At 44.4% G+C, this 12,851-nt stretch overlaps 1 protein-coding gene across 3 annotated transcripts in view; it reads left to right on the top strand.

The window, feature by feature from the left end:
* The window catches only part of FNBP1L (formin binding protein 1 like), a 120,074-nt gene extending 107,337 nt beyond the window's left edge, over positions 1 to 12,737 (top strand). For 2 of the 3 annotated variants that reach the window (XM_030571878.1, XM_030571876.1), the window contains 5 exons: positions 6,740 to 6,849; positions 7,661 to 7,793; positions 8,302 to 8,396; positions 9,107 to 9,255; positions 9,609 to 10,317. In XM_030571878.1, the coding sequence (XP_030427738.1) occupies positions 6,740 to 6,849; positions 7,661 to 7,793; positions 8,302 to 8,396; positions 9,107 to 9,255; positions 9,609 to 9,787 (666 nt within the window). In that variant the 3' untranslated portion in view covers positions 9,788 to 10,317. Of the gene's footprint in view, positions 1 to 6,739; positions 6,850 to 7,660; positions 7,794 to 8,301; positions 8,397 to 9,106; positions 9,256 to 9,608; positions 10,318 to 11,018 lie in introns of those variants that run through there. The other variant, XM_030571877.1, reaches the window with a different exon arrangement.
* The last annotated feature ends 114 nt before the right edge of the window (positions 12,738 to 12,851 follow it).

Genomic DNA, 12,851 nt, shown 5'->3' with positions numbered 1-12,851 from the left:
CATAGCAGAGCGGCACCGTTCACGATCACGGTCCCGCAGACGTTCCAGGTCCTGTCGGCACTCCTGCTCCCAACACCGCTCGCAGTCCTGGTACCATTCTCCTTCTTGGTACCGGTCGCACTTGTGACACCGGTCGGTATCCCGTTCGCCGGCCTGCTACTCTCGGCACCGTTCCAGCTCCAGGCACCGTGACTCCTGTAGCCGCTCCAGACGTCGAGCCTCGAGATCTCGGTCGACCTCCCGGCACCGCTCCAGTCGCAGGTCCCGATCTTGTTCCCGGTACCGGTATGCCTCCCGGTACTGGTCCCCAGTGCCGGGTAGAGCATGGTCCGCTAGAGACAGAGACTTTGCCCAGGGCTTTTCAGCACCTCCATGGCCATCCGGACACGCATCAGTGTCATCCCACATGGACAGCTCTTATGCTCAGGACCGCGATTCTGATGTGCCCACCAAAGTCTTCCAAGAGACCAAGGACCCCATCAGTGGTCTTTCTGGACACCTTGGGCGTACCACCAGGCCCAAGGCGTACCAGTAGTTCCGTCCCGCTCTGTCTCATCAGAGTACCGAGTGCCAGAGGCAACGGTTAGCCGTCCCCCTCCGACTGCTGCGGAGGAAGCCCCAGTTCACGCACCGGACTCCCAGGTTCCACTGGAGTAGGAGGTCGCCCAGGAGCAACAGGCCACACAGGACCCGCTTGTCACCGGCATCTCCTCTTCCTCTTCTCCAGATGAGGCGGTGGCAGGAACATCCTCCTCGGGCCCTCCTCCAATCGACCTGAGAGCCCATCAAGACCTCCTAAGGAGGGTAGCACTCAATATGAACCTCCAGGTGGAGGAGTTCCCGGAGGTAGAGGACCCGGTAGTGGACATTCTATCAGCGGATGCCCCCACCAGAGTGGCCCTACCGTTTATTCAGACCATCCAGGCGAATGCCGATACTATGTGGCAGTCCCCAGCCTCTATCCCCCCTGCGGCCAGGGGAGTCAAGTGTAAATATATGGTGCCCTCTAAAGGGTACGAGTACTTGTATGTCCATCCTCCTCCCTGCTCACTAGTCGTCCAGTCCGTTAATGAGAGGGAACGCCATGGCCAGCAGGCGCCAGCCCCGAAATCGAAGGAGGCTAGGCGAATGGACCTACTCGGCCGCAGGGTGTACTCGGCAGGGGCCCTACAGCTCCGGGTGGCAAATCAACAAGCCTTGCTTAGCCGCTATAATTATAACACCTCGGTGGCAGTGGGTAAGTTTACGGAGCTTCTCCCTCAAGACTCCTGCCAAGAGTTCACTGCCCTCTTGGAGGAAGGGAAAAAGGTGGCCAGAACTTCCCTCCAGGCCTCGTTGGATGCAGCAGACTCAGCAGCCAGGACTCTGGCCTCGGGTGTTGCCATGAGGCGCATCTCATGGCTTCAGGTTTCAAACCTCCCACAGGAGCTGCAGTATACCATTCAGGACTTGCCATTTGATGGTAAAGGCCTCTTCTCGGAAAAGACTGTCCCCAGGCTGCAAAGCCTGAAGGACAACAGGGTCATAATGCACATGCATACGCCGGTGACCCAACGCAGGCCTTTCCGTCCCCAGCCTCACCGCCCATACTCTGTGCCTAGACGAAGACAGGACTTTGGCAAGCGGCGCGGCCGAGGTGGTCGCAGACTACCGTCAGGACCCCAAGGGGGCCAAAATCAAGGTCCCTCGTTACCACCACCGGGACCAAAGACGAACTTTTGAAGGTGCGCCCCTGGGCGGCGTACCAGTTACAGGCCAGGATCCCTCTCCTCCCTTCTCCAACCGTCTCTCCTACTTCCTCCCGGCGTGGTCCCAGTTAACTTCAGATCGCTGGGTCCTACGCATGGTGGAGTATGGGTACCACCTCCAGTTTATTTCAACCCCACCCTCTAACCCTGTCCCTCTTCAGGGACCCCTCTCACGAGCAATTCCTCTTACAAGAGGTGCAGACGCTCCTTGCCATAGGAACTATAAAGGAGGTACCGATGGACGAAAGGGGCAAGGGGTTTTACTCCCATTATTTCCTAATCCCCAATTCGAAGGGAGGTCTCAGACCTATCCTAGACCTGCGAGAACTCAACCAGTTTATGATAAAGTTGAAGTTCCACATGGTGTCCCTGGGGACCATTATCCCATCTTTGGATCCTGGAGACTGGTATGCCGCCCTCGATATGAAGGATGTGTTCTTTCACATCACCATCTTTCCTCCGCACAGGAGATACCTTCGCTTTGTAGCCAACCGTCAGCACTTCCAGTTTACGGTCCTGCCGTTTGGCCTTTCTACAGCCCCAAGGGTATTTACAAAGTGTATGGCCGTAGTCGCCGCCTACCTCCGCCAACGTCGGATACGCGTTTTTCCGTATCTGGACGATTGGCTCATCCGAAGGGCCTCCGAGACACAAGTCACTCAGCATGTGGGCATTGTCAAGGACCTATTCACACGTCTAGGCCTGATGATCAATATAGAAAAATCCACTCTGGTTCCCACGCAGAAGTTAGACTTCATAGGGGCTATCCTGGACTCCGATCTAGCCAGAGCCTGCTTATCACAGCCTCGGTTTCAGGCAATGGCAACAATCATCCGAGGTCTACAGAATTTCCCGACGACCTCAGCTCACACTTGTGTCTGTCTCCTGGGTCACATGACTGCCTGCACTTTTGTAACCAAACACGCCAGGCTCCGCCTCCGTCCTCTCCTAGTTTGGCTGAACACAGTATACCGCCTGGGCAGGGACCGAATAGACATGATAGTCACCATTCCCCCGAGCACCTGGGCTCCTTAGAATGGTGGCTAACTCCCTCCCTGGTGTGTGCAGGGATGCCGTTCCATCCGCCCCAACCCTCAATGTTCCTGACGACGGACGCGTCATCTCTCAGCTGGGGTGCTCACCTCGGTCACCTTCGTACTCAAGGCTTTTGGTCATGTCAGGAACTGGCATTACACATAAATGTCCGAGAACTGACAACAGTCCGTCTGGCGTGCCAGGCGTTCCAGCAACAGTTGCGAGGCCGTTGTGTCTCAGTGTTTACAGACAACACAACGGCCATGTACTACGTAAACAAACAGGGAGGGACACGGTCCTCCCCTCTTTGTCAGGAAGCCATCCAACTCTGGGACTTTTGCATAGCCCACTCCATAGATCTGGTTGCGTCCTTTCTCCCAGGCGTTCGGAACAATCTGGCGGATCGACTCAGCAGGTCTTTCTTGTCTCACGAGTGGTCGATCCACCCGGACGTTATGCATTCTGTTTTCCAGAAGTGGGGATTTCCCCACATAGACCTGTTCGCTTCCTGCGAGAACAGGCAATGCCAGATGTTCTGCTCCTTCCAAGGTCTCTCCCCGGGATCGATCTCGGACGCTTTCCTGATGCCATGGAAGAGCCAGCTCCTTTATGCCTTCCCACCGTTCCCACTGGTTCACAAGGTCCTGCTGAAACTCCGCAGGGACAGAGCGCGCATCATGATCGCTCCAGCATGGCCCAGGCAGCACTGGTACACCACGTTACTCAACCTGTCGATAGCCAACCCAATTACCCTGCCACTCCACCCAGACCTCATAACTCAGGACCACGGCAGGCTTCGCCACCCAGACCTGCAGGCTCTTCACCTCATGGCGTGGCTGCTGCATGGCTAAACCAGTCAGAGTTAACATTGCTTTGAATCAGTACGACAAGTTCTCCTGGGTAGCAGGAAGCCTTCCATCCGGTCAACGTATCTGGCCAAGTGGAAGCGTTTCTCCTGCTGGTGCAAAACTCTTAATCTTACTCCCACTGAGGTCTCGATCCCCTCTATTTTGGACTACCTCTGGTCTCTCAAACAGCAGGGCCTAGCAGTATCATCACTGAGGGTACACTTGGCAGCCATCTCTAACTTCCACCCAGGCAAAGGTGTTCGTTCCATGTTCTCACACCCTATGGTCTCAAGGTTCCTCAAGGGCTTGGAGTGCTTATACCCTCAAGTACGCCGCCCAACCCTGACCTGGGACCTCAACCTGGTTTTAACCAGACTTATGTCTCCCCCATTCGAGCCGTTAGCAACCTTCTCGCTACTATACCTGCCTTGGAAGACAGCTTTCCTCGTAGCCATTACATCGGCCAGACGAGTCTCCGAGCTTAGGGCTCTTACGGTGGATTCGCCGTACACTGTGTTCCACAAGGACAAGGTGCAGTTGCGACCACGCCCGGCATTCCTCCCTAAGGTGGTTTTGGCCTTTCATGTTAACCAGGACATCTTTCTCCCGGTCTTCTTCCCGAAGCCACACTCAACGCGACGGGAGCAACAATTGCACTCCCTGGATGTCCGTAGAGTGCTCACATTTTATATTGAGCGGACAAAACCATTTCGTAAAATGCCCCAACTCTTTGTCACAGTAGCAGACCGAATGAAAGGCCTACCTGTTTCCTCTCAGAGGATCTCATCTTGGGTGACGGCGTGCATCCGCACTTGTTATGATTTGGCTCATATTTTCCCAAGCCACATCACTGCGCATTCTACCAGAGCTCAGGCTTCATCTGCCACCTTCCTGGCTCGTGTACCTATCCAGGAGATATGTCGCACAGCTACTTGGTCCTCGGTCCACACCTTCGCTTTGCATTATGCTCTGGTTCAACAGTCCAGAGATGACGCAGCCTTTGGCTCAGCAGTTTTGCACTCTGCCACATCTCACTCCGACCCCACCGCCTAGGTAAGGCTTGGGAATCACCTAACTGGAATGGATATGAGCAAGCAGTCGAAGAAGAAAAGACGGTTACTCACCTTTGTAACTGTTGTTCTTCGAGATGTGTTGCTCATATCCATTCCAAACCCGCCCTCCTTCCCCACTGTCGGAGTAGCCAGCAAGAAGGAACTGAGGGGCGGGTGGGTCGGCAGGGGTGTATATCCAGCGCCATGGCAGCGCCATGGCGGCGCCACTCCAGTGGGCGCCCAGCCGACCCACCGAGTGTTGCTAGGGTAAAAATCTTCCGACAAACGTGCACGTGGCGCACACACACCTAACTGGAATGGATATGAGCAACACATCTTGAAGAACAACAGTTACAAAGGTTAGTAACCGTCTTTTTTGATGTTACTAGTGCATCTGTTGTAAAAACTCCATTTCACTCTCACTTAGCTCATGTTGATAGTAAAAAAAGCGGGACTTAAAGATTACATAATTGTATGTAAAAATTCATGATTGCGATACGATTTACTAACTGTAGTTACTATTTCTTCTCAAGTATGCTTTCAGGCATTATTGACCAAATTCTTCAAGGGAAATATATCAGTAAGGGATTTGGGATGAATACCACGATTGTATTCTTTTCTTTTGGCAGTAAAGTGGAAAACAGACACTCTAGGCAGATTGCAAACCATATACACCTATTGCTTTCTGGATTTCAGTTGTAATTATTATTTGGTACAATATTTCATGCTGTCTGTTAACTTACTAAATTGGCTTTGATTGCAAGGGCTGAACTAGGAGGACCTGTGGTTCAGTTTTCCTGTGTAATTGTTTATAGAGCCATAAATTATTTATTATGGACCTAACCCAGCTATTGAAGAAACTATTAGCATTTCTGTTGACTTCAGTGGGACAGGTATTAGGCTGTAGGCGTGGTTGTATCTGCAAAGCAACTTACAGCAACTAAACTTTATTTTACAGAAGTGTATATTTAGATAATTTTGGAAATACTGATGATGGGGTGTAGTTCACCAAAGTTAATAGAATTTAGACAATATGAACAAATTTTTTTGGTTTTATTCTAATATTGCTCCTGTTCATTAAGTGATTGTTGTAATATTATGAAGAATGCTTTGAACTGGCATTACTGTACATTAAAAGTACGTAGGGGTTACAAATTTTGCTGACTTGCAAGTTTACCAGATCTGCCATTGGCAAATTAATTTGCATGGTCTATACCAGAGATCGGCAACCTTTAGCACGCAGCCCGTGAAGATAATCCACTGGCCGACCGGGACAGTTTGTTTACCTGCAGTGTCCGCAGGTTCAGCTGATCACAGCTCCCACTGGCTGGGGTTTGCTGTTCCAGGCCAATGGGGGCTGCAGGAAGCAGCGGCCAATACATTCCTTGGCCCACACTGCTTCCTGCAGCCCCCATTGGCCTGGAACGGCAAACTGTGGCCAGTGGGAGCTGCAGTTGACCGAACCTGCGGACGCTGCAAGTAAACAAACTGTCCTGGCCAGCGAGCGGATTTCCCTGATGGGCCATGTACTAAAGGTTGTTGATCCCTGGTCTGTACTATAAAACAAAGAAACTAAGTCTAAATTTCCTCACAGCTTAGCTGAGATGGTTATTAATTTTGATTTATTTTCTGCTAGTGTGTATTCTAAGTCAGTTTATTCCCTATTCATGTATCACTCTTGTGATATGTATCCAGTAACGATTTTATTAAGACTTCTTGTTTGATTATTTTTTTGACGTGCCGAAAAGTGCACTAGGCACTTCAGGGCATATGCTGAGAGAGAGATCATGTCTTTTTAAATGCCTATAATCAAACTTGTCACATGATGTGACAGAACAAAACAGTAGGGAGGGGACAGAGTGAAGAACAAGGGGCATGACAGTAAGATCATATGTAATCGGATTAGGTGTATGCTTGATATAGCTGTGTGTATAGCATAGTTGCTAAGAAGGTTCATCCTGCTACCTCATGTCAGAGAAAACTGTGTGTGGATTGTCAGTAGAAATAGCTATAGACAGAATTTTCCAGTGTTTAATAGTATTTATCTTTGTTGCAGGGTCCCGCTCTAGAAGATTTTAGTCATCTGCCTCCAGAACAAAGACGTAAGAAACTGCAGCAGAGAATTGATGAACTCAACAGAGAACTACAGAAAGAAACAGACCAAAAGTAAGTGTGTCCTTCACAGCTTAGTCCATTTTTTGGTCACCCTTACCTTTGACCATATCTCTCTAGGTTTCTTTTTATAAGCCAGAGTTTTCAAAAGTTAAACTGCTCTTAGTAGTATGTCAATTGTTGGTCTGTCCACTTTTAAAGTATATGTGCTCCATCGTTATCAACTTTGTTGTTTTAGCAACCGATTATCCGTTTTTATATTATACATTACAAATACTATATCTAGAGTTGTGAATGCTCAACAGCTCTAAAAATCAGACCTTAAGTCTGTCAAGCTGGGCATCTAAAACTAGTGAATACATTAGAAAACGTGGGCATTAATCGTTAAGAAATGACCATATGCCAGGAACCAGGCATCAGAGGTGAATTATAATGAGATTGAAGATGGGTGGAAAGACCCAGTATTTGAACTGTGTATGGCTTTGCAGAGGGAGTGCAGGCGGGGGGGCATAAGCACAGTGGGAGGGAAGACAGGATACTGGGCTTTGCCCTTGGGGAGAGGCTAAGGAAATGAGGGCCTTGTATTATTGAGAGAGTGGAGGGGACAGAACTGAGGAGGGAGACGGTAGCTTCTCTTGGGGCAGGAAAGAGAGAATTTTTATATTCATCCTCTGTGTCTACGATGGTGGTGGTTATTATTTGTATTACTGTAGAACCTAGAAGCCCTAATGATGGACCAGGAACCCACTGTGCTAGGTGCTGTACAAACATTGTTTTAATATTTATTGGACTGTTAAAGACAAAACGTCTTGTAATGTAACTGCCACTTGTAATAATTCCTGGGCATTCATATACCACACTACAGGGATGCACTCATCAAAATGAAAGATGTTTATGAGAAGAATCCACAGATGGGGGATCCAGGCAGTTTGCAGCCAAAATTAGCTGAAACTATGAGCAACATGGATCGTCTTCGAATGGAAATACACAAGAATGAGGTTAAAAGCTATTAAATTCTTCCTTGGCAAGTGTATTGAAATAGGAGTATGCTGGTGTTCCCTGTACGTCACAAACATAGGAACTAGAAAATTTCTCTGTTTGAAGAAGTTAGCCTGATTCAGTTTTCCATGGAGCATCCTTCCCCCTAGTATGTTGATGTAGGTAGACTGAGATGATATGCACTGAGTAATTTAATGTAAATTATTTTCTACAAATTTATTTTTAAGTGATTCATGTTAAATGGTTCCAGATGTCAGCTTTTACCGTTTTCTTAACACCACTGCTGAGTATGAAACTGAGATGATAGCTTTGTGCATCAAGCCAAGTAAATAGGAAACTTTGCATGATGATTTGGAATTTAGCAGATATCTGGATGTATATTGGCACCTAAATTCTACACCATTAAGTGTATTTGAAATAGTACATTTGCTGATATATAACATCTGTTGGTTGAGACTTCTCTGGTAATATTGACCCCAGACGTTTTCTGACTTTTTTCCCCATAAGGCCTGGCTCTCTGAAGTTGAAGGTAAAGTAGCAGCAAGAGGAGACAGAAGGCACAGCAGTGACATCAACCACCTTGTAACACAGGGAAGAGAGAGGTCACTATTTTAACAATACCTACATTGAAGCTTTACTGGAATTCTCAGTAGATTTTTTTATTTTTCAAAGCTACTCCTACCATGTCTATCTGGCATCTAAGTGTGGGTGATACCCACCTCTCCTTCTCCCACATTCCCAGATTCACTATGTATGTCCTTCAAATGGCCTCTTTTGGCCATAAGGTTCTAGGTTTTACTTCTTTTCATTCTTGCCACTTCAGTAAAATAATTTTCCATTAAAACACATGCATACACAGACTAGTCAGGTAATTCAAGGTGAAAACGGTATATGACATCACTGAAGGGTCACTCTTTCAATTAATGTCCCCTGTTGACTTCTATAACTTCCCAAGCATCTCAGGTAGATTTTTTCCACATTTTGCTCCTCTATCAGATCATCCCCATTGCTGTATCTTCCTAGTTAAATGTTAAATTTGGGCTGTTCTAGAAGCAGAGCTCAGTGCAAGCCTTTAAAAAACAGCTCTGCTCCTTCAGAAAACAACATGCATTAATACTTAATCCGTAATTAAATATTGCCAACCTGTTTTCCTCATGTGTTCACACAGATAGCCTAGAACAACTTTGAACAGCCTTTTCTGAGTTGCACTAGGGTTCAGATATTTTTTTGGATATGGAAATGTAACTTTTAAAGTTGTGTGGGTGGTTTTTGAGAAATATACAGAGTCCTTACTCTATTCATTGCATTATAGCCCTGAGGGAAGCTACACGGATGACGCAAACCAGGAAGTTCGAGGTCCACCACAACAGCATGCCCACCATAATGAATTTGATGATGAATTTGAAGATGATGATCCCTTACCAGCTATAGGACACTGCAAAGCAATTTATCCTTTTGATGGTAGGGTTAACTCTGTGTATTGTGTTTATTTGATTTTAAAAAACAGAACAAAAAACTGATAGATTATTTTGTTTTAAAAAAATATTAGCAGCTGCATTTAAGGTCATGAGAAGTATTCCATAGATCAATTTAACTCACTGGCAGAATAGTATTTTTATATTGATGTAACACAAATAATAGAAAAACAGCTTCTGGCATATATTCAGCTTTACAACATGAGACCAGATTTTTGTCTTCAAGCCTATGTTTGTCCATATGTTCCCTTCCATAGATTATCAGTACTTCCTGTTTATATAAAGCTTACTTTTAAATTGTGTCTGAGCTGTGAGACACTTTTTTGTCTGTTTTCCCAGGTCACAATGAAGGCACTCTGGCAATGAAAGAAGGGGAGGTTTTGTACGTTATCGAGGAAGACAAAGGAGATGGATGGACAAGAGCTCGAAGACAGAATGGAGAGGAAGGCTATGTGCCAACATCATACATAGATGTAACTCTAGAGAAAAACAGTAAAGGTGCAGTAACCTATATATAACAACTAAGCTAGCAGCTTACTACTCTACATTCCATAGGGAAAATACTGAATCACACAATTTCATAGAAGGTGTTAGGATATCTGAAGGCATTTGTGTGGTCTGTTGTTCACCATGTGAGCTTGGCTAGAAATTTTTTTTTCCCCAGAGATGTTAGTACTAAAAGTAAGAAAATGTTTTAATTTAATTTAATTGCTTTGCAACATTTGTCTTATTTCTGCATTTATCTCTCTGAGATCCTTTAGTGTTTTCATTTTATAATTCATTGGATCTGCTCCACTGATCAGATAATCTTGTTTTTATACTACTATTTTTAAATCCGTTTTTAATATTCACTTGATTCAGAAAGTAATTTTTAAAAAATTCTGTCGGTACAACAATGTACTTGAAAATAACCCCTGTTCCAAATTGCAATTTCTGAAAACCTCTTCAGGCTCTATTGTTCCTGCATCAGCAACTCTAACTACCATATACTTAAAACTCTATAAATAAATAAATAAATAAATAAACAAACAAACCACTTTACAACTGACTGAGCTCAGTTACTGAAAGTGTTCATAATTGTCCTTTCTTCGTAAATATATTAGCAGCTTTCACACCATAAAAAGGAAGATATTCTCCTATTCTCAAAGGTTTAAAAAAGCATAATCCACTCAAGATGGTCCATTAAAGATAAAGTACTGTATGATGACCTACCGTTTTAGTCTCCTGCCAGTGGCTATGACCCTAGAATGTTGTCTATTTGATACTACATTGGCTTGGAAATGTTTTTGATGTTACTATATGGTAAAACATAAAATGTGTCTTTCTGAATTCCCATTCTCCTTTCCATTCTTGAAAAGCTCTTAGTCTCTTTTTCTGAGTTCTAGTAAATGTTTTACATTCCCAGTGTAAAGGATCTTGTACCATAGCTAGAGGCTTTACATTTCATCACTTGTAGGTTAAAATTCAAACATTAGATCTACAACCATTTTCCTCAACCTAATTTTAAATAATAAAGGATAGGAAGGTACATTGTACTACTTGATTACTGGACAAATAGCTGTTCTGGAATGTATATTGATAATAAGTTTGAAAGGGCTTTTGCTTGCGATCAGATATGGTTAATTGTTCAGGGATTAAATAGAACAGCTATTCTATGCCATTTAGGATGGCTGATTAGAATTGAGAAGGCTTCTGTTTTCCAGAGGCTTTCAGTAACTCTGTTCTTTTCTTTTTCCTCTTGGACTGCAGGTTCCTGAAGCGGGTTTCTGAGAAAATGGGCGAGATGTTGAAGGAGGTTACATGCAGCTGCTTTTGGGGGAGGGCATTAGGCTGGGAGGCCCAGCAAAAAGAGGGAAAAGCAAGTTGCATGAATGCATGCAGACATACATTTGTTCACTAACATTCTTGGCATTTCCATACATATGTTCTGAATTGTTACAAATTCTTAAATTTCTGAAGCAAAAGAGAACTCCATTATGGCAGAATAGAAAGGCAACTAGATTTTAAATACTTCAGTCTCATTTTCCTAAAAGACATACAAACTATTCATCAGTTTGTATTACAGTTTGGCTGTCTCAGCTGTCTTCTTTTTCTACCCCATTTTAATTGGCAGTCAGAACCACGTCATTTGTCCACATCTGCCAGTGCCACCTTCATGCTCGCCCTAACCTCCTCCTGCATGTCTAAAATTGTCAGACACCGCTACATAACACTTTATTATCTCCATTGCTTCTTATTTTATTTTGCATTTGTAGCAAAACCACTTTGTTTAAATATTTCCAGCACTAAAGTTTTCATCCCAGTGTCCATGTTTGCTGCTATAACTATTCCAATGCAACCATCATTACATTCCAGTTTTCTTGGCATTATAACTGATGTAAACCTTTATGTATTTATGTTGATTTGGGGAAAAGACTATATCTCAGCTCTAGCCCCTGATGTAGTCACAGGATCTCCAAGAACTGTGGTTCATCTTCAGCACTTCAGTAACCTATTGTGAGCACTGAAAACCTGGCATAACAACAAAGAGATTCACCACAACAAGACAAATGACTGTTTTTAGAAGTCAACTGCTTGCCATTCAAATGCTGCCTTAAAACTAGAGAGTGCCTAAATCTGTTGATTGCCAATCCTACCACTACAGTATCCCACAAAGGGCTTTGTGTCTCAGCTCAGTATGACCACCTGTAACTCATTCCAAAGTGTAGCAGCTGCTGAGGTAGGCAGGGTAGGTGTTTGTTTTCTAGAGCTTTACCTTAACATAATACATGGTGCATCATAAATTTTATGCATTGAAACTAAAGATGTCTAAAAAACTGTATGGAAACTTTGATTGTTTTTTAATTTTGGGTTATGAGGCTCCAGTGGTAGTCTGTTTTTAGGTGATGCTTCATTGTATGGACCAGTTGAAATTTGAGTGATACTTTGTAATGATCTATGTGCACTTTTACTTGTAAACAATTGACATTTGGATATGTTTATACGTGTAAATATAGCTGGCTGCAGTGCCCCTATTGCTTATGGTGTCTTTTCTCCCATTTGTGATTCTATTAATAAAATAAATCTGATCTGATTCAGTGGTGAACACTAGAGTAGAGGGAGGGAGATTTGTATCATTTAAAGCTTCATAAGCCCAACCACTTGCTGTTTGGGGAATGAGATAAAATTGGCTCTTTCACAGGGTTTGAAGCAATACTTGGACACAGCAGTGCTGGATTCCTTTTTTTTCATTTGTTTGTTTTGGTAAATGAAAATTCAGTGTTGTTAGAAATTGTACTACCAGTAATACTAAATCTGAGTGATTTCTTGTGTGGAAGTGTATTCCTTTATGTATACCACTATTACACAGCTGACCTAGTGTATTACATTTGGGGGCTATTAAACTCGTTTAGATTTTTGGATATTGTATACAGGGTTATTTATATAAGGTGACATTACTCAATACTGACAAACTACATAATGTAGTTTTTTGTTGTTTTTTTTAAAAATGCTTTTTTATTTTGGAAATGTGAGCTGTTTTCTTGGCTAGAAGCCTCACAGGTCACTGGTAACACTTCCTGGTAAAGAACTAACTGTTCTTTT

Source organism: Gopherus evgoodei, chromosome 8 (genome assembly GCF_007399415.2).
Source record: "Gopherus evgoodei ecotype Sinaloan lineage chromosome 8, rGopEvg1_v1.p, whole genome shotgun sequence".
Taxonomy (NCBI): Eukaryota; Metazoa; Chordata; order Testudines; family Testudinidae; genus Gopherus; species Gopherus evgoodei.
Note: the sequence above shows the minus strand (reverse complement) of the source record. Positions and strands in the feature narration are given on the sequence as shown.